At 49.5% G+C, this 19,624-nt stretch overlaps 1 protein-coding gene across 1 annotated transcript; it reads left to right on the forward strand.

Annotated features, from left to right (window-relative positions):
• The first annotated feature begins 1,384 nt into the window (after positions 1–1,384).
• NMU (neuromedin U) lies at positions 1,385–19,192 on the forward strand. The gene is made up of 9 exons (XM_054163662.1): positions 1,385–1,529; positions 5,650–5,708; positions 11,131–11,193; positions 11,279–11,338; positions 11,853–11,882; positions 11,986–12,036; positions 13,715–13,789; positions 18,124–18,177; positions 19,113–19,192. The coding sequence occupies exons 1-9, from the start codon at positions 1,385–1,387 to the stop codon at positions 19,146–19,148; spliced, it is 573 nt and encodes a 190-aa protein (XP_054019637.1). The 3' UTR covers positions 19,149–19,192.
• Positions 19,193–19,624: the final 432 nt, after the last annotated feature.

The following is a 19,624-nucleotide window of genomic DNA, read 5'->3' on the forward strand; positions in this document are numbered from 1 at the left end:
TGTTTCACAGCCACTGCTCTTGTCAGGCAGCTTTACTTCACCACCACCATCCTCCCACCCTAGTCCAAACCCCACTGTAACAGTCAGCAAGAACTGCATCTTGTCTGGGGAAACAACAATCTCTAATGTTGTAGTGTTGTCTCTTTGCTGGGCCAGGATCTAATTCTTCCTCTGAAAGGCAGGAAAAAAAGGCAACCCGGCAAAAAGCAAGGAGTCAATGGCGGGGGGGGGGAGGTGGGGCGGGTGGGAAAGGAGGGGAAACAAATCATAGAGACTGTAAACTGGGAGGTGCTGCCCTGAGACACTCTGCATAGCATCTCAGCATTGGAGCAGCACCTCAGCTGGGCAGCACTTTCCAGAAACAGAGGCAGTCAGACAGATACCTTGGGAGAAAGCCAGACCCTGCTGCTAGGCTGAGTGTGAGGAGCAGGTCAAGGCTAACTTGAGCACCCTGCTGGAGCTGGGCATGATCTGTTGGCACTGGGAGCCTCTGCCAGACTCAGGCAGCAGGTCTGTTAAGCCAGGGATTGCTGTGTTTCTGAGGTGGCTGCACTAAGATGCCTGGGTATCTTCACAGATCTGAAGGTCTGTGTGCTTTTGAGTGTCCTAAAGTGTAGTTCCTTAGGCTATCTAAGGCATTATTAACACCTGGGGACAAGATCTGCAGCTGTATTGTAAGCAAAATACCTTACTAAGCACAGTATGAGGATTTTAATCGCCAAATATCTCCATACTGCTGAATTCTGCTTCACGGTGTGGAATTGTGTTTGTGGAGCTGAGGCACAGAGACAGTCAGGAATCAGTCAGCCCCTGCAGCGGGCTCCTTCAGTGGTCCTGGGGCAGATGTCGCACAGCCTCCCAGCCCCTCATCCTCTGCCCCGTGCGACTTCAATGAGCTTCAACTCCCAGGTTCAGGTAGAAATCTCTGCGAGATTTTCCCGTTTAAAATCATGCCTTTTCTCTCCCCCACACCGGGCTAGGGCCGTGTCTGGATCTTCTTTGCTACCCTCATTTCATCACTCAGAGGCAGCACCTCCTGTCTGCCCCAGCTGCCAGGGCTCGGGGAGGCTTCCCGTGTGCTCTTAAACCCACGGGGTTTTCTTACAAAGAGGGGCTGGAGCCTGCCAAGCAGGGGCACCCACCGCCCCTGCAAGGGTTCCAGCGCGGATCTGCCCCCCGGCTGGCGTGGGGCTGAGTCAGCGGGCGGACGGCGGCGGCTCCGGCCCCGAGGCGGCCGGGGGGAGGCGGCAGGGCGGCTGACGCTCCCCGCCTGACTCAGCCTGCTGCTCGTCCACGTGTCACGGAGAGTTAAAAAGTTTGGGGAGGCAGCGAGGGCATGTCCAGAGAGCGGCTGGCAGCCAGGCAGCGCCGGGACGCCGCGGCCATGGGAAACCTCTGCCACCATCAGCGCCCCGCAGCCACCCCCCGGCGCACGCTGGACAAGGCAGGGGACGGCGCGGCGCTGCCGGGGTCCCCGCTGCTCCTCCTCTTCCTCCTGCTCCTCGCAAACTCGATGTCTGCTTGCAAAGGTGAGGAGCATCCCTCTCCCAGCCCTGCCTGCACTGTCAGCACTGCAATATAGGGCGGTGGGTGGTGATTTGTTTGGGGGTTTTTTGGCGGGGGCGGAAGGGGGGAGAGGATCCGGGCTGGTCTGCGAGCAGAGGCTGGGATGGGAGCAGATGCGGGACTGGGAGCAGAAGCGGGGCTGGGAGCCGATGAGGGGCTGGGAGCAGATGCAGGGCTGGGAGCAGATGCAGGGCTGGGAGCAGAAGCGGGGATGGGAGCAGAAGCAGATCTGGGAACAGATGCGGGGATGGGAGCAGAAGCAGATCTGGGAGCAGAAGCGGGGCTGGGAGCAGAAGCAGGGCTGGGAGCTGATGCAGGGCTGGGAGCTGATGCAGGGCTGGGAGCAGAAGCAGGGCTGGGAGCCGATGCGGGGCTGGGAACCGATGCGGAGCTGGGAGCAGATGCGGGGCTGGAAGCAGATGTGGAGCTGGGAGCAGATGCAGGGCTGGAAGCAGATGCGGAGCTGGGAGCAGATGCGGAGCTGGGAGCAGATGCAGGGCTGGGAGCAGATGCGGGGCTGGGAGCAGATGCGGGGCTGGGAGCCGAAGCGGGGCTGGGAGCCGAAGCGGGGCTGGGAGCAGATGCGGGGCTGGGAGCAGATGCAGGGCTGGGAGCAGATGCGGGGCTGGGAGCAGATGCGGGGCTGGGAGCCGAAGCGGGGCTGGGAGCAGATGCGGGGCCGGGAGCCGAAGCGGGGCTGGGAGCAGATGCGGGGCTGGGAGCAGATGCGGAGCTGGGAGCAGATGCGGAGCTGGGAGCAGATGCAGGGCTGGGAGCAGATGCGGGGCTGGGAGCAGATGCGGGGCTGGGAGCCGAAGCGGGGCTGGGAGCCGAAGCGGGGCTGGGAGCAGATGCGGGGCTGGGAGCAGATGCAGGGCTGGGAGCAGATGCGGAGCTGGGAGCAGATGCGGAGCTGGGAGCAGATGCAGGGCTGGGAGCAGATGCGGGGCTGGGAGCAGATGCGGGGCTGGGAGCCGAAGCGGGGCTGGGAGCCGAAGCGGGGCTGGGAGCAGATGCGGGGCTGGGAGCAGATGCAGGGCTGGGAGCAGATGCGGGGCTGGGAGCCGAAGCGGGGCTGGGAGCAGATGCGGGGCCGGGAGCCGAAGCGGGGCTGGGAGCAGATGCGGGGCTGGGAGCAGATGCGGAGCTGGGAGCAGATGCAGGGCTGGGAGCAGATGCGGGTATGGGAGCAGATGCAGGGCTGGGAGCAGATGCGGGTATGGGAGCAGATGCAGGGCTGGGAGCAGATGCGGGGCCGGGAGCCGAAGCGGGGCTGGGAGCAGATGCGGGGCTGGGATTAGAGGCAGGGCTGGTCAGGAGGCAGAGATGTGCTGGAGGTTGTAGCTGCTGGGCACAGTTTTGGGGTGGTGGTGGTGGTTTTTTTTTTGGGGGGGGGGGGGCTTCTTTGCCTACCCCAGCAGCATTCTCCTGTGCTGGCAAAACGACACACCAGCAGCTTTGGGAAGTGGCTTTTGTTGAAAGCAATTTCATTCAAAATCTAAAGCTAAGAAAAGAGAAACAAGACATACAACAAACCAGCAGGAAATCCTAGGAGCCTCTGGAAACCACTTAGTGCACCATGAAGCAATATTGATTGCATGAGGAATCCCTAGGGATGGGGGTAAGTGGGGAAAGATAGAGCTGCTGAGCTGCTTTAGGCATAGAGGTTGATTAGCTTGACTGAAACTCGAAATGTTGTCTTCTGTCTGGAAGTTGCTGTTTTTGTAGTGAGGAGTGCTTGCTAAAAATGGGCTTTTAAACCAAACACACTCAATGAGTTTCTACTATCCCACTCCAGGCAGATTAACTTCTTACCCCTTGTGAAGTAACATTCCAAACCAAGTCACTGTGCAAGGAATACTTCTGTCCTCTTTGTCTTCTCTATGTGGGAGTTGTCTTCATTAGGAGTTTTTGTGTTGCTTGATTGTGTGGGGTTTCAGCATTGAAGAATCAAAGAAATCCAGGAGCAGCACTTAATGCTCTGTTAAAGATAAAGTTTGGAGACATGGAAGAGTGGAAGGAAGGAAGGAAGGAAGGAAGGAAGGAAGGAAGGAAGGAAGGAAGGAAGGAAAAGGAGGACAAGGAAGGTCAGTGGCACACAGCATCTCATCATTGTCCTTAGAGAAAGGACCACCAGGAGCTCATGCGGGGAGAGCAGTGGAGGGAAGAGAAGATGTGAGAAGTGAATTCCAGGTTGAAAAATCATAGAATCATAGAATCAGTAAGTCTGGAAAAGACCTCAGAGATCATCAAGTCCAACCTATTACCTATCACCAAACACCTCCTGACAACTAAACCATGGCTCCAAGTGCCACATCCAAGCCTTTTCTGAACACCTCCAGGCACAGTGATGGTGACTCAAGGCTGGTTGGTGAGAGGCCTCGAGCACAAGCCCTACAAGGAGAGGCTGAGGGAGCTGGGGTTGTTTAGCCTGGATTGCTTAGCCTGGAGCTGGGATTGTTTAGCCCACTCACTGCAACCTCCTTTCAGTGTGTTGTAGAAAGCAATGAGGCCCCTCCTCAGCCTCCTCTTCTCCAGACTACATGATCACAGTTCCCTCAGCTGCTCCTCATGGTGGGCATTCACACCCTGTTCACCTGGCCATTCTAGCTAAGTCCACCTTCTCCCCTTTTGTGTTTAATTTGGCTCAGTTCTTTGAAGAACTGAAGACCAGAGACGATTCCAGACTATTTGGGAGGTTATGAAACCTCTGTTAATCCAAGGTCTTTAAGAGCAGCATCTAAATTGGTCAGGCATGGCTGATGGCCAACAATGTTGGGCAGGGGGCATGAATCAGATGACTTCAGAGGGCTTTGGGCAGTGCTAGGACTGTGCAGGTAAAGCACCACCCTCTCTAGCACCAAGCTTGTCTCAGGTGAGTTACAACTCATATGCTTGCCTGGTCCCCAGTGCACTCACAGCTCACTGGTGCCCATCTCTCTTCTTTACAGACAGACTCTAGTAAAACCTTGCTGTTGGAAATACAGTGCCAGACAAAATAACAGTGTGGAGAGGTAGATCTTCTGGGTGCTGACTTGTGAGGTACCCAGCAGCAGTGACTTCCAGGGCTGCAGCCTGGGTGGGCAGAGAGAGAGAAAAGAGCTGCCCCCAAAACTGAGCATGTGTGTAGACCTCCTGGCTGTCTACAACTACATGAGAGGAAGTTGTAGAGAGGCTGCTGCTGGTCTCTTCTCACAGGTAAGTACAGTATTACAGTATTACTAAGGTTAGAAGAGAACTCAAAGATCATCGAGTCCAACCTGTCACCACAGACCTCATGACAAGACCATGGCTCCAAGTGCCACATCCAATCCCCTCTTGAACACCTTCAGGGATGGTGACTCCACCACCTCTCTGGGCAGCACATTCCAGTTAGTGACAGAACAAGAGGCAATGGCCTCAAGCTGTGACTGGGTAGGTTTAGAGTGGACAGTAGAAAGATTTTTTTCCCAGCAAGAGTGGTCAGGGATTGGAATGTGCTGGGCAGGGAGGTGGTGGAGTCCCCAAGCCTGGATGTGTTTGAGGGTGGTTTGGATGTGGTGCCTGGGGCTATGGTTTAGGGGTGAGCCTTGTAGAACAGGGTTAATCGCTGGACTTGCTGATCTTGAGAGTCTGTTCCAAGCTGAATGTTTCTGTATCACTGTAGCTTTAAGCAGTTAATAATGCATTTAATCTTCCCAGGGACTGAGCTTTTCACATACAGCTAACAGAGAAAGCAAAGCCAGCTCCTCGTGTACTGTGACCTTCTCCAAACCACCATGTTCATAGCATGGGCATCATTCCTATGCAAGCAGACATCCCCAAAGCCCATGGCCAGTTCTTTAACTGTAACACAGAAGAAAGCAAGAGGCAGGATCCAGATTCTCAGCTTGTCATGTGTTGCCAACACAGGGCAGGCAGAAACTCTGGGCACAACTCCCAGGGCAGCAGACTTCCTTGGAGCACCAGGCTCTCAGGATTTGGAATTAGTAAGTGTGCCAGGTATCACATGGTGGGCAGAGGTTAACTTTAACTCACTGGCATGGGGTGCCTGTACAAATGACCTTTGCTGTAGAGCATTGCTGAGCATGTTTGTGCTTCCAGGTGCACCAATGCCATCCCAAGCACTCGAGGCAGATGAGGATTTTCAGCTGTGGAAAGAGGTAAGCAGCACCTGCCATATGAAAAAGTCCCCTGTCTTCTGTGCCCTTCTGTGTCACACCTCACTCTCCAGCAGTTCTCTTGCAAGGACTTCAGGTGCTGCTTCTTGCCATTCCTGGACATCTCCTGTCTTGACAGCAGCAAAGTGAGGTGAGCCATCTCCCTTTGAAGGTATTCTGAACTGGTGTCCCAAGTGGATGTTGTGAGGTCATTCCAGGAAAAGGCTGTCTTGGCTCTGTGGAGAGCCAAGTTTTGTCACAGTTGGCATTTCCCTCTGCATGCCCAGCCTGCCACTGCCCCAGGAAGCAACCTCTGGGGTCTGTATTGTCCATACACAACACACAGGAATTGTTTCAACTCATCCAGTTTTTCCTCTTGCTGCTTCTGTTCTGCACACAGGGCTCAGACACCGTGTTTGGCTGGGACACTGTGTTGTTTCCTCCTGCCCTAGCCACTCAGTTTACTAGCTGAAGAGTAATGTGCAGTGTCAGTTAGCTCCTCCAGCATTCTGCTGCTGATCACAATGGATCTTCCACTCTCATCCTTGACATGAACATTTGCTTTGGCTCCAGGATGTGACATATGTTCCATCTTCTGGAACAGGACAGAACACCCAGAGAGGGTTTAGCCCTGGTGTTGCTGTAACCTTCAGGTATTCTGTTGACATTTAATTCTGCAGCTTCTGGTACCATTAGGAGGTGACTCAGCAGGGGCACAGATGCAGAGTGAGCTTCTTCCTGTTGTGAATGTTCCAAGAGACACTTCCCTTACTTAATTGTAGAAGCATTGACTCAAACACCAATGTATTGCTAGACCAGCAGGTGAAGAAGCCCTGGTGATATTTATCTCCTGGGGATAGTGGTCTTTTGGGAAGCAAGGTCCTGATAGTTTCAAGGAGCTCATGAAAATGAGTTATTTACCTGCTGGACTGAAAATGCTGCTTTATAGATGTCTGTATTTATTGCTAAGATTTGCCAGTTGTGAGACAGGATTTGTCCCTGTGCCACCTGTGGGCAAAGGCACAGTTTCCCTGGATTTCAGTGAACACAGAAGTATGCAGTGAGATACTAAATTCCACATAAAATTATGTGACATAAGCAATATAAAACTGAGTGTAATAACAAGGACTGGAGAGGGTCTCAGGAAAGAAAATTAGATGCAGAGATACAAAACCTAAAGCAGCCTGGTGACAGAATCATAGCAGCATCTGCTGCAGCCAGAGGACTGTGGGCAAGGCAAGAGAGGGGATTCTGTCCCTTGGCCCTGCTCTGCTGAGACCTCACCTCCAATCCTGCCTCCAGTTCTGGTGTCCCCAGCAGGAGGACACAGGAGAGAGTCCAGAGGAGGACACAAAGATGAACCAAGGGCTGGAACACCTCTCCTATGAGGATAGGCTGAGGGAGCTGGGGGTGTTCAGCCTGGAGAAGACTCTGGGAGGGACCTCAGAGCTGCCTTGCACTACCTGAAGGGATCCTGCAGGAAGGCTGCAGAGGGAATTCTCATCAGGGTGTCTGGAGACAGGCCAAGGGGGAATGGTTTGGAGCTGAGGCAGAGCAGGGTTAGAGTGGAGCTGAGGAAGAAGTTTCTCAGTGTGAGGGTGGTGAGACTCTGGCCCAGGTTGCCTGGGGAGGCTGTGGCTGCCTCCTGCCTGGGGGTGCTGAAGGCCAGGCTGGATGAGGCCTTGAGCAGCTGAGTGTAGTTGAGAGGTGTCCCTGGGCATGGTGGGGAGGTTGGAGGAGATGAGCTCTGAGCTCCCTTCCAACCTGAGCTGTTCCAGGATTGTATGAACTCCCAAGCTGCCACCCTGAGGCTACCTTTCTAAAAGAGGAGAAAAAAGTGCTGAGAAGATTCACCAAGGATGATAGAAACCATTGAAATGTTATTTTAATTGTTTTTAAAAGGAATTAACAGAAACTGGGGCTCTCAGCAGCCCTGGATTTGCCCATGCAGAGTTTAGCTGAGACATACCTTGCCTTCCATTGTGCCCTACCAGAAGCAATTTCTGGCTTGTCCTCCTCCTGCAGTATGGTGGTTACCAAAAGAGAAAACAAGCAAAGAAATCAAGAAGAAAGAGCAAAGTTTTAATTTAGGCTACCAAAAGGGCTTCAGCTTGTTTGATGCCACTCACTGCTGATTTCTCCCTTGACATATTCTTACTCTCAAAGTAGAAAAGCTGAATGAATACACCCAGAGCCAGAGGTCTGCAAGACGAAGGGAGAAGAGCCTGGGGAAGGAGTGCTACCCACAGAAACTGTTTGAAAGGGGACTTCTGTGAGGGGTTAGCTTCCCCACCACCTTAGCTAATGGTTTCTCTTAGACGGGCCCTAGAGAAATGAATCATCTCTCCTTCTCAGCTAAGCATTATTTGTTTATTACTTCCCTGTTGTTGTTGTTCATTTTGTGTTTTTTATAGCTGAAAAGTGTTGTTCAGGGCTTTCCACCTCTAATGAAACCAGAGGACTCATTGCATTGCCTGCTGTTGATTTATAAACCCCCACTTTCTAGATAATCAGCAAAGCTTTTTGGCATCGGATAGTATCAAATGCTCAATGGAAGAAGCTCTTCATACCAATGCAGGTTGCCATTGATACAACCTCAAAGTCAGAGAATGAAACTTAAGCCTCTTTTTTCTCCTCTTTTTTTAAACTTTCATTTCATTATTATGAAACCATGCAGCTTCAGTTGGAGTTCTGGAGGCTTTTTCTTCTTCTTGCAGCATCTTCTGAGCCCTCAGCACTGGTAATATTACTTCCATGAATTCAGATCCTTTCACAGGCTCACAGGATATCAGGGGTTGAAGAGACCCAAAGAGATCATCCAGTCCAACCCCCCCTGCCAGAGGAGGACCACAGAATCCAGCACAGGTCACACAGGGACACATCCACACAGTGCTGGAAAGGCTCCAGAGAAGGAGACTCCACAACCTCTCTGGGCAGCCTGCTCCAGGGCTCTGTGACCCTCACAGGGAAGAAGTTCCTCCTCATGTTGAGGTGGAACCTCCTGTGCTGGAGTTTATATCCGTTGCTCTTGTCCTATCCCAGGGAGCAAGTGAGCAGAGCCTGTCCCCTCCCTCCTGACCCCCAGCCCTCAGCTATTTATAAACATTGATTAATTACTCTCTCAGTCTTCTCTTTTCCAGACTAACCAGCCCCAGGTCCCTCAGCCTCTCCTCAGCAGGCAGTGTTCCAGTCCCTTAATCATCCTGCTAGCCCTTCGCTGGACCCTCTCCAGCAGATCCCTGTCCCTCTTAAACTATTCAGAGGGACATATTAAGATCACATTAACATATTAACATATTAAGATCTCCTGAAAGAAACTCCAACTGTCAAATGTTGGCTCACTGATAGTTTTTTGTCTTTTCCTGAGCCCAACTGTCCAACACTGGCTGGGCACATCTCTTTCCAAAGAGCACAGAAGAACCTTAAAAGCACAGAAAACTTTATTCCATTTCTTCTCCCTCCTTGATTAATAACCCTGCTGAAAAGGACTCAGTCATGTGAGATCCTTTCATCCAGGAGAAGAGGCCACAGGAGGAGGATGTGATTAGCTGTCTGCACAAGGTCATGGGCAGTGTGGGGATGATGGGTGGGAGTCACTGATCGATTATTTCTTCCAAGACAAGACCGAGGTAGCACTGAGTGGAGCTAGCTTTGAAAAGACTGATCAAGACAAACCCAAGTGGCATTTCACACAGTGTTTAGGACACCCTTGCCAGAGGAGCTGATAGCTGCTAGAAGTTTACAGTGCTTCAGAGAGTTTGGTCAAATTCAACCCCACAAGTCCACTGTGGCTGAAGACTTAGCTTGCTTTTTTCCCCTGTCCTCTTGCGAGGCTTGTTCCTGGGTGCCAAAGCATGGCCATATCTGGAGACAAGTTGCAGAGCTAAACAGACATTAATTTGGATCCAGACTCAATGGCTGGTGGGGGCTGGGACTCCTTGGCCTGGTTTGTGGATTTCTGTTTGTTTGTTCTGTGTCTCTGTGTGTAAATTCCAGTCTGTGCTGACATGCTGGCAATGACTTCTCCCACAGTGCTCTTTGAGTTTGGATGCTTTGAAATGCATTGAACATATCTTTTACTAGCACTGGGATTTGGGAACCACCTCCTTTAAACAAAATCTTTGCCAAAGAAATCAGTGCAAGCTTTGGATGTTGGCTGCTTAGTGGTGCACAAATTGACTGGCACACATAAGATGTCCTTGGTAAATCTCATCATAGCTGTAGGGATGCTGGGATCCAGTTGGAAGAGCTGTGTTTGAAGGCTGCTCATTGAATCCCTTGCTTTGGTTTTGTTATTTTCTTTTTCTTCAGCTTTGTTTATAGAATTGTCAGGGTTGGAAGGGACCTCAAGGATCAGCCAGTTCCAACCTCCCTGCCATGGGCAGGGACACCTCACACTACAGCAGGTTGCTCACAGCCACATCCAGCCTGGCTGCAAAAACCTCCAGGCATGAGGCCGCCACCACCTCCCTGGGCAACCTGTGCCAGGCTCTCACCACCCTCATGGGGAACAACTTCTTCCTAACATCCAATCTGAATCTAGCCATTTCTGGTTTTGCTCCACCACCCCCAGTCCTATCACTCCCTGACACCCTCAGAAGTCCCTCCCCAGCTGTCTTGTAGCCCCCTTCAGATACCGGAATGCCACAATTAGGTCTCCTCTGAGCCTTCTCTTCTCCAGACTGAACAACCCCAACTCTCTCAGTCTGTCCTCATAGCAGAGCAGCTCCAGCCCTCTGCTCATCCTTGTGGCCCTTCTCTGGACACCTTCTATCACCTCCAGATCCTTCCTGGAACAGAGGCTCCAGAACTGGACACAGTGCTCCAGGTGTGGTCTCAGAACAGAGGAGCAGAGGGGGAGAATCACTTCCCTTGCCCTGCTGGCCACACTTCTCTTGCTGCAGCCCACACTCTGGTTGCCTCTCTGGACTGCAAGTGCTCACTGCTGGCTCCTGTTGAGCTTCTCATCCACCAGCACCCCCAGGTCCTTTTCTTCAGAGCTGCTCTCCAGCCAGTCCCTGCCCAGCCTATATTGGTACCTGGGACTGCCCCAACCCAGATGCAGGACCCAGATGTTTAACCCAAAGTTAACATAGCAGAGGTTTAACTTTATTGCCCATACTACAGATGCTTAAAATCATAATTTGAAATAAGGATTTAGAGAAGGTTACAAATAAGAGGGGCATGAGATGGAGAAGAGAATAAAGGACACAGATATGTAGATGTTCAGATCAAGCAAGTATAAATTCTTTTATATGGTTAATGGCTTTTTCCACCCCCCTGGAATGCAAACTACTCTAGGAGTGCACCTATAAGGATTCCTCACTGTGGACAAGCTTACCATGCTTTAGCTGCACTGAACTGTTCCTGCAAATAGAAGTAATTCACTTGGTTTTATTCACCTAACTTCTTAAACCCTTTACAGATAGATGATGCATGCTCTGCCTACCTGTCCAGGGATGCTCAGCCTCAGGTGAGTCAGACAGAGGTCACTTGGTTATTGTTTTGATACTCTCTGTTATATGCAGTAGGACTGGAAGTGAAAACCTGAGCTGATGTTTTCTGTGCATTAGGCATCCAGTGCAGTGGAAGAACTTTGCTTTTTGATCATGGGATTTCTCCAGAAGCCACAGGTAACACACACAAAACACTGCTTAGCCTTTCTGAGGCCTCATCTCTCAGTGCCTACAATGCATTCTGGGGACCCAGCATCTGAAGTGTCACTCAGTGCTGGAAGTAATGCTACCAATTCTTACTCTGAGATGCTCTGTGTCCTAATCTAACAGCTAGAAGCTAACAGGGAGACTCCAACATTTGGAAAAGAATTTCCAGGTTGGATACAAAGCTTGAGGGTTCTTTATTGCTCTGGAGAAGTTATGAGCTCTCAGTGGAGAAAGACAAGGAGAATCTGGGCATATGCAGAGGAACATCTGTTAAACCTATTAACTCTTCTGCTGGAGAGTAATCAGTGCTCTCTCCAGAGCTGGAAAAGAGTGGCTACATTGATAAGCAAAGACATGGACGTGATCTGCCAAGGAAGGAAGATATCCTCATCCAGTACTGAAAAGTTTGGAAATGTAATCAAAAATGCTCTTGTTTGTTTGTTTAACAAGTAACAGCTTCTCTACCAATTTATTATCCCTGCAGGGTTTAGATGCAAAAGACAACACCAAAAGGGTAAGATTTCTCTGTATGTTTTTTATGATCAGATTGTCAAGAAAAATCCTAACCCCCATGCCCTGTTTTGTAGTAAAACCTCACTTTTAATCTTTTTGAACAGTTCTTATTTCATTATTCTAAGGCTCATGACTCAGGCAACTCAGACATGATGGTAAGTGGTCTAGCAGCTCCTTGTGAGTACCTCTGTGCTTGTGCGTAAAGCTATGGCAGTGGACCTGTCTGCAGTGCTCTCTCCCAACTGTAATAGCAAGCTCAGGCCTGGGAGCTTCGTGTTTGAGGTCTAGGATGTGTTTGAATAACATGTAAGATGCTCAGCAGTGCTGGCCAAGGGTGCCAAACACTCAGAGAATGCCACCTGGATCTTAACCTTGTAGTTAAACCACCTGGATCTCAACCTTGTAGTTAAATCATTTAAGGCTAAGATGAACTGCTTGCTTCTGCTGCTGGCACAGAACATTAGATTTATAGAAACTGAGCACATGGCCATAAATAGGAAGAACTTTAATGACTCTTTGATAATTAGCCATTAAAGTGTATTTCTTTGTACATGTCACAAATATGTGCCAGGCAAAATAGTGTCTAAGTCTCACTCAGACCTTGGGATTTGTATTTGAACTGAAAAATATGATTGTACAAACAGCCCCAATTTTGTTGCCATAAAAAACCACTCTCAGGAGCCAAGCTACCTGTGACCCTTTCTTGCTTTTGAAGCCTAACCACAGTCTGTGCATCTCTGTGTTCTTTTTTTCTTCTGTGCAAAGTGGGATTGTGAGAAAGTTATGCATATTCATTTTTCCCTCCTCATGTCTTAATTCATTCATCCTTTTATTTCCATGTCCACTTCTGCCTTGCTCTTTACCTTTCTTCGGAAATCAGTGGTGTATTTTCTAATAAGTAATGTTGATGATATTGGGGTCATGAGGGAGTGGCTCTGGAGGCAATCAGTGAACTATTTCTGTTGCTGCTCCTAGGAGATTAATGTGCCCCATTCCATCCCCATCCTGAACACCCTTGCCCCTGCCTGCCCCCAGAGGTCACTGCTTTACCACTTCTGCTTTAGCTGTTTAGGTGAGGATTTTCTAGCCCACCCTGGTGAGGCCATGTCTGGAACACTGTGTCCAGTTCTGGGCCCCTCAGCTCAAGAAGGACCTCAGGGAACTGCTTGGAAGAGTCCAGTGCAGAGCCACAGAGCTGCTGCAGGCAGTGGAACATCTCCCTGTGAGCACAGGCTGAGGGAGCTGGGGCTTGGATCTTGGAGCAGAGGAGCCTGAGGGCTGCCCTCAGTGCTGGGGATCAAGATGTGCAGGGCTGGAGCCAGGCTCTGCTCAGGGATGTCCAAGGACAGGACAAGGGGCACTGGGGGCAAGCTGGAGCAAAGGAACTTCTCAGTACAAGAGAGACTGAAGTTGCTACCTCCCATAGTAGCTAATCAGAGAAACATTGATAGAAGCACTGTATGGAAATATTCCCTGTACCACTCCCAGAGGTGGATCAGAGTGGTGAATCTGAATAATTGCAATTCCCTGGCCAAGAAGTCTGTAAACAGTTCTGAAGCTGCCACGAGGCAAGGTGAGGATGCAGAGCTTTCCCCTCCAGCTCTCTGTGAGCCACATCCCTCCATGCTGTCACTGTAAATGTTGGTATCACAGTATCACAGTATCACGTTTAAATGTTTAAATGTTACCCCTCCCAAGTTCCTCAAGTAACATTTTCAGTCCTTGTTTGGTTTTTTTTGGTCCATAAACCAGAAGTGTGGGGGAAAGACTTTTTTTGCCTCATAAGGTCTGAATTCCATTGTTGCTCATGGGTCTGTGTTCGTGTCCTCTCAGTCCTCTGTCCTGCATCCTTTGCTGCAACTCGTTCCCCAGCTTAATGAGAGAAGACTGAAGAGATACAAGCTGGACGTATGTAAACCTCAACTCTGCATGCTTGTGACTCATCACCTCTCCTAAAAACCTCCTTCTAGACCTTTCTGCTCATAACACTTATTTTTTTGTTCCTGGTTTAATATCACAGGCCTGTAATTTATAAAATACAGAGGGGTTTTCCATGCTTTATGCTATGAAGAATGAGCCTGCTGGTATTTAACATTACAAACCAAACCAACCTGTGACACAGAACAGTGATAGAGCACAGAGCCTGGGTCCAAAATGGATTTGTTGATTCTTTTAGGAGAAGAAAAATTTATACTTACCAGGGAACTACTTGAGAGAGTCCATCCCAGAGCCACAGAGCTGCTGCAGGCAGTGGAACGTCTCCCTGTCAGCACAGGCTGAGGGACCTGGGGCTTGGAGCTTGGAGCAGAGGAGCCTGAGGGCTGCCCTCAGTGCTGGGGATAAAGATGTGCAGGGCTGGAGCCAGGCTCTGCTCAGGGATGTCCAAGCACAGCACAAGGGGCTCTGGGGGCAGGCTGGAGCAGAGGAGGTGCCGTGGGAGCAGAAGGCGGCAGCAGAGGGTCTGTTTGCAAAGGCCTGCCGTGACAGGATGAGGGACAATGGTTTGAAATTGGAGAAGAGGAGATTTAGATTGGATGTTAAGAACAGGTTCTGCACCAGGAGGGTGGTTGAGCACTGGAACATGTTGCACAGGGAGGTGGTTAAGGTCCCCATCCCTGGAGATACTCAAGGTGAGGCTGGACAAGTCTGTGAGCAACCTGCTCTACGGGAGGATGTCCCTGCTGACTGCAGGGGGTTGGACTGGATGAGCTTTGGAGGTCCCTTCCAACCCAAACCATCCTGTGATTCTATGATTAATGGATTTTACCACCTTTGATTTTCTCTTGTATGTCTGAAACGATGATTTATGTTAGAGTCTTTCATCATTTGGCACTGAGGTCTGCAAAATGAAGAGCTCATCAAATCCCAAGGAAAAGGTGCAATATTAAACATGCACTTGAACACATTTTTCTTCTGTAGGGCTGAAGCCAAGAGAAGGAATGCCATGGCCAGCACCTACAGAGCCCAGCTGCTTACAAATACTCATAAATCCAGTTGGAAATCTCAAGGAACAATGGAAACAGCTCTGAATTGAATTCTATTTCATAGAGAGCAACTTAATTGATTTGCTCTTGTCAATTCCTTCTGTGAATAACAGCCATTTCCTTAAAGGTGTTACTTACTGGTGCTCAATGCATCCACTTCAGGCATTTGCCAAGTGCTAGCAGCCTGCTGGAATTAATTTCATTTGCAGACTCTTGCTTTTGCTGATTTTCCATGCACCTTACCTGATTTAATGTCATCATAACACTCTTTAATTCATCCCTATTATGTTTTACCATGTCTGTTTCTGTGGCAGATTTGGTGCGTTTCATAGAAGAGTTTCAGATCCTCTCTAAATGTTACTGCTGAGGGGCAGAGCAGTTTATAAGAGCATGAAGAAAACGCTGCAGCAGTCTGCCACCAATCATAAAAGAGGTGCAAGCAGTCCCTGCCTGTGAGAAAGCTGTGAATCAGTCTTTCCCAAAGAGGCTACCGGGTAGGCTGATGAGGAAATGGCATAGGTAAACTTTAAGGCAGTGGAAGATCAAAGCAGCTCTGGCTAAGATGTGTAATGCCCTATGGAGCAGGAGGCCCAAACGTTCCTGTGGGTGGCCCACTGACTGTGGTTCACTGACTTCAGGAAGCCTCAGCTTCATGCTGATTGTTTTCTTCTCATGGTGAGAAGAAAACCAAAACCTGTTGCACATAATCACCCCCACCTCTCTCCCTGGTCAGACAAAGGCTTCAAGCAGTGACTGGGTGAGGGACCAAACATGCTTAAATGTGTTCTTTCTTCCCAGTTTGGTTTTGATTCCTCTTGAGCTCATCTTGGCTGATACAGTCATGATCTATAGGCACAGGAGGGATTTGCTGGCAAGCTAATCTAAGGGCTTGAACTAGGTAACTGAGCTCTACATGAGCATCCTTGTGGATGAGCACAGCTTTCTGCATAGACACAGACAGGCAGGTTTGTGAACAGGAGGCATGCATTAGGTGGTGTTGAGTATCTCCCAATTCCTGGAAGTTATGAGGAAGTGCTACAATGATTGTGCATAAACATATTGTGAGAGAAGAAAAGGTTGGCGCAGCTGAAATTTAGGCTTGATCTTAGAAGGATGTTCTTCCCAGCAAGAGAGACTGCCCACTGGAATGTGCTGCCCAGGGAGATGGTAGAGTCCCAGTCCCTGGAAGTGTTTAAGAAAGGACTGGATGAGGCACTTGGTGATTCGTTAGGGTTGGGTGGTTGGTTGGACTTGATGATCTTGGAGGTCTCTTCCAACCTGGTTGTTTCTGTGATTCTGTGAAGATAGATTCTAGCTTGAGTTGGTTTTGAATATCACCCTCCTGACATGTCATCAAACCAGGAAATCATGTAGTCTTCTCTAAGAGATGCCTGGGTCTAAGCAGAAAATTACATTCATATGTTTAAAGTCTATAACCCAAAGCAGAATTCCCTATTGGTAATTGTCCTCTTGGATCCTGGAATGTTTCAGGGTCAATTTCCTGGCTGCCTCTTTTGTTTCTGTTGCTATGTCTGTTCACACATTGAATAGGAAAAGTAAAATAATGAGATGCAAACACTGTTGGACCTTCCAATGGCAGTGTACAGAACTCTGCCAAGGAGCAAATGTTTAGCCTTTGCTCATTAAACTCCCCCCTGTAGTACTGCAGGGATGATAGATCTGAGATGGGCATCTCAGACCCAGGCAATCCTAGAACAAGGCAGACCAGAGGAATAAAAATCATCTCTGCTTCACCTCCAGCAAAGGAACTGGGTGTCATGGGGTACCTGAGGAACTGAAGCCAAAATGAAAAGCAAGACTCGAAATGTAATGCCCAGTTTAAACTCCACACCATTGGAATGCTTCCTTGGGTTGAAGCTGTGCCTGGTGGGAGCCATCCTGACTTACACAGTTGCAGCAGCATTAACATGGAGCGTGGGATGCTTGCCTTGTGTCACTACTCAGGTTATCACCATAGCCCAGGAAACAGCAGCACTGCTACATAAATTCCATCTGAATGTTGTGTTCTGCTGAGCACAAGATCTGAGCTGCAGGGCTGACACCTGGCTCACGCAGTTGGTGTTCAGACAAGCAGTGAAAATCTTGCCATGAAGCTGATGTCTCCTCTGACCAGGAAGGTCTCATTAGCGCCACTGGCTGGGCAATGCTTTGTACTTGTCACATCTACATCAAATTTCTGTTTGCTTCATCATCAGTTTCCCCTCCCTTGCTGTGTGGATTAGCAGACAGGGGTTTCTCAGAGCATGCAGCACAGACAGGAGACAGTATCACAGGAACTGGGAGTTAGTCTGGGGAGGGAGGATCGTGATACAGCCCTGGGAACAGCCTGGGGTCTCATCCCTGGGCTGGAGCCCAAGAATTTGTGTTTTTTAAGCTTTGCATTGTTGTTCTTCTGCAAGGTGCAAAGATCAGCCCTGCTTTGTCCATAGATACCCTGCTACCATGAAGACGCTCTGGATGTGTCTGGGTCATGAAATCTGAAAACCCAAAGCTGCTCACTATTACCAGGGGTGTTCTAAATCCATCTGAAATGAGCCAGAACAGGAGGTGGAATCTGACCTTCATGTGTTCTCTGACATTTTTACCTGACAACATGAACTTGTGGATAATGACCCAGAGAAAATATATATATATATATATATATATATATATATATACAGAGAGAGAGAGAGAGAGAGAGAGAGAATGCCTTAAGGGGCAAGACTACTGCAGTACTAAAGAAATACTTTGAATATGTTCATAAACAACCTCTCCATATGGATTCACTTACAAGAGGAGATTTGGTTACCCCTGAGATGCCCATGGCAGAGACTGAGAGTGTTGGGGTTGTTCAGTCTGGAGAAGAGAAGGCTCTGAGGAGACCGAATTGTGGCCTTCCAGGATCTGAAGGGGGCTACAGGAAGGCTGGGGAGGGAGTTAGGGTGTCAGGGAGTGATAGGACTGGGGGCAATGGAGCAAACCTAGACATGGGTAGATTGAGATTGGATGTTAAGAAGAAGTTGTTCCCCATGAGGGTGGTGAGAGACTGGCACAGGTTGCCCAGGGAGGTGGAGGCAGCCTCATCCCTGGAGGTTTTTGCAGCCAGGCTGGATGTGGCTGTGAGTAACCTGGTGTAGTGTGAGGTGTCCCTGCCCATGGCAGGGGGGTTGGAACTTGCTGATCCTTGAGGTCCCTTCCAACCCTGACAATTCTATGGTTCTGTGATTTAAACCACTTCTTTTTGTGTGTTTGTTTCAGGAAGAGCTTCAAGGACCCAGTGGGATTCAAAGCAGAGGCTACTTCTTCTACAGGGTATGGTTGGTTTGACTTTCTTGTCCCTTTCATTTTGAGCTGAGTGTTACAAAACAAAAAGCAGAGAAAAGAATGAATTACACTAAGAACTATTGTGACTGAGAAAACTTGTTTCAGCAAGAGCGGCCCACCAGAGTAACAAAGATCTGCTCCTTGTTTGCAAGGTTGAGTGAGTTAAATAGGACAAGTCAAATTTAATAACAATTCTCTTGAATTTGGTTAATCTTTATTTTTTTTCCTATTTATATAATAAATTGGCTAATGAACAGAAGGAAGTTTTGTATAGTTTACAGTTCTTTTGAATGGCCAAAGTTATGGGTGACACAGAGAGAGAGTCCAGAGGAGGCCACAAAGATGATCCAAGGGCTGGAGCAGCACTGCTGTGAGCACAGGCTGAGGGAGCTGGGGGTGTTCAGCCTGGAGAAGAGAAAGCTCTGGGGGGACCTCAGAGCTGCTTTCCAGTAGCTGAAGAGGGACTTCTCATCAGGGTGTCTGGAGACAGGCCAAGGGGGAATGGTTTGAAGCTGAGGCAGAGCAGGGTTAGAGTGGAGCTGAGGAAGAAGCACCTTCCTGTCCCTGCTGGCCACCCTGTTTGTAATCCAAGCCAGGATGCCACTGGCTTTCTTGGCCACCTGGGCACACTGCTGACTCATATTTAATCAACCCACACCCCCAGGTCCCTCTCCATGTTGCAGCTTTCCAGCTGCACCTCCCCAAGTCTGTAGCTTGCCATACAGTTCAGTGCTGTGTAATTCTGCTCCAAAGGTGGACATCCATTAAACAATTACTGGCCTCCAGTTTGTCTTTAATGATTGAGCGCTCAGAGTGACAGAACTGAGAAGCTTCCCAGCTCCTGCACACACCAGTTTGGGTGGGGCTTTGTTACTGGGAGCAGCCAGCCTTACAGAGCTCTAAACTGGGCGTTTGTCTTGCAGCCACGCAACGGGAGGCGGTCGGCGGATTTCCGCTGAGGAGGTATCTCCTGCGCTGCTTTGAATCACCCTCTGCAGTTACATTGGTTTACTTCTCTGCAAAGGCAGCACGGCATTTCTAGCTAGGAGTAGCCTCGGAAGCTGTTTTGTCAGCTTAAGTTTTCTGCAGATGAGCTTCTCCCAGATGTGCTAAATTCATATTACCTTCAGGTGAAGTGAACCAAAGATGCTCAGATCCTGGAAGAGAGAGCACGGAGCTGTTTCAGGCAGCAAGAAGTGCAAAATATCCCAAAGCTGTAACCACTCTGGAAAATAAACAATAAGTATGTGTCAGGAAGAGCTGTGAGGCTCACACAGCCCTGGAGCAGGCTGCCCAGGGAGGCTGTGGAGTCTCCTTCTCTGGAGACTTTCAAGACCCTTCTTCCTGTGTGACCTGTGCTGGATTCTGTGCTGCTGCTCTGGCAGAGGGGTTGGACTGGATGATCTCCTGAGGTCTGTTCTAACCCCCTAACATC

Source organism: Dryobates pubescens, chromosome 1 (genome assembly GCF_014839835.1).
Source record: "Dryobates pubescens isolate bDryPub1 chromosome 1, bDryPub1.pri, whole genome shotgun sequence".
Classification (NCBI taxonomy): domain Eukaryota; kingdom Metazoa; phylum Chordata; class Aves; order Piciformes; family Picidae; genus Dryobates; species Dryobates pubescens.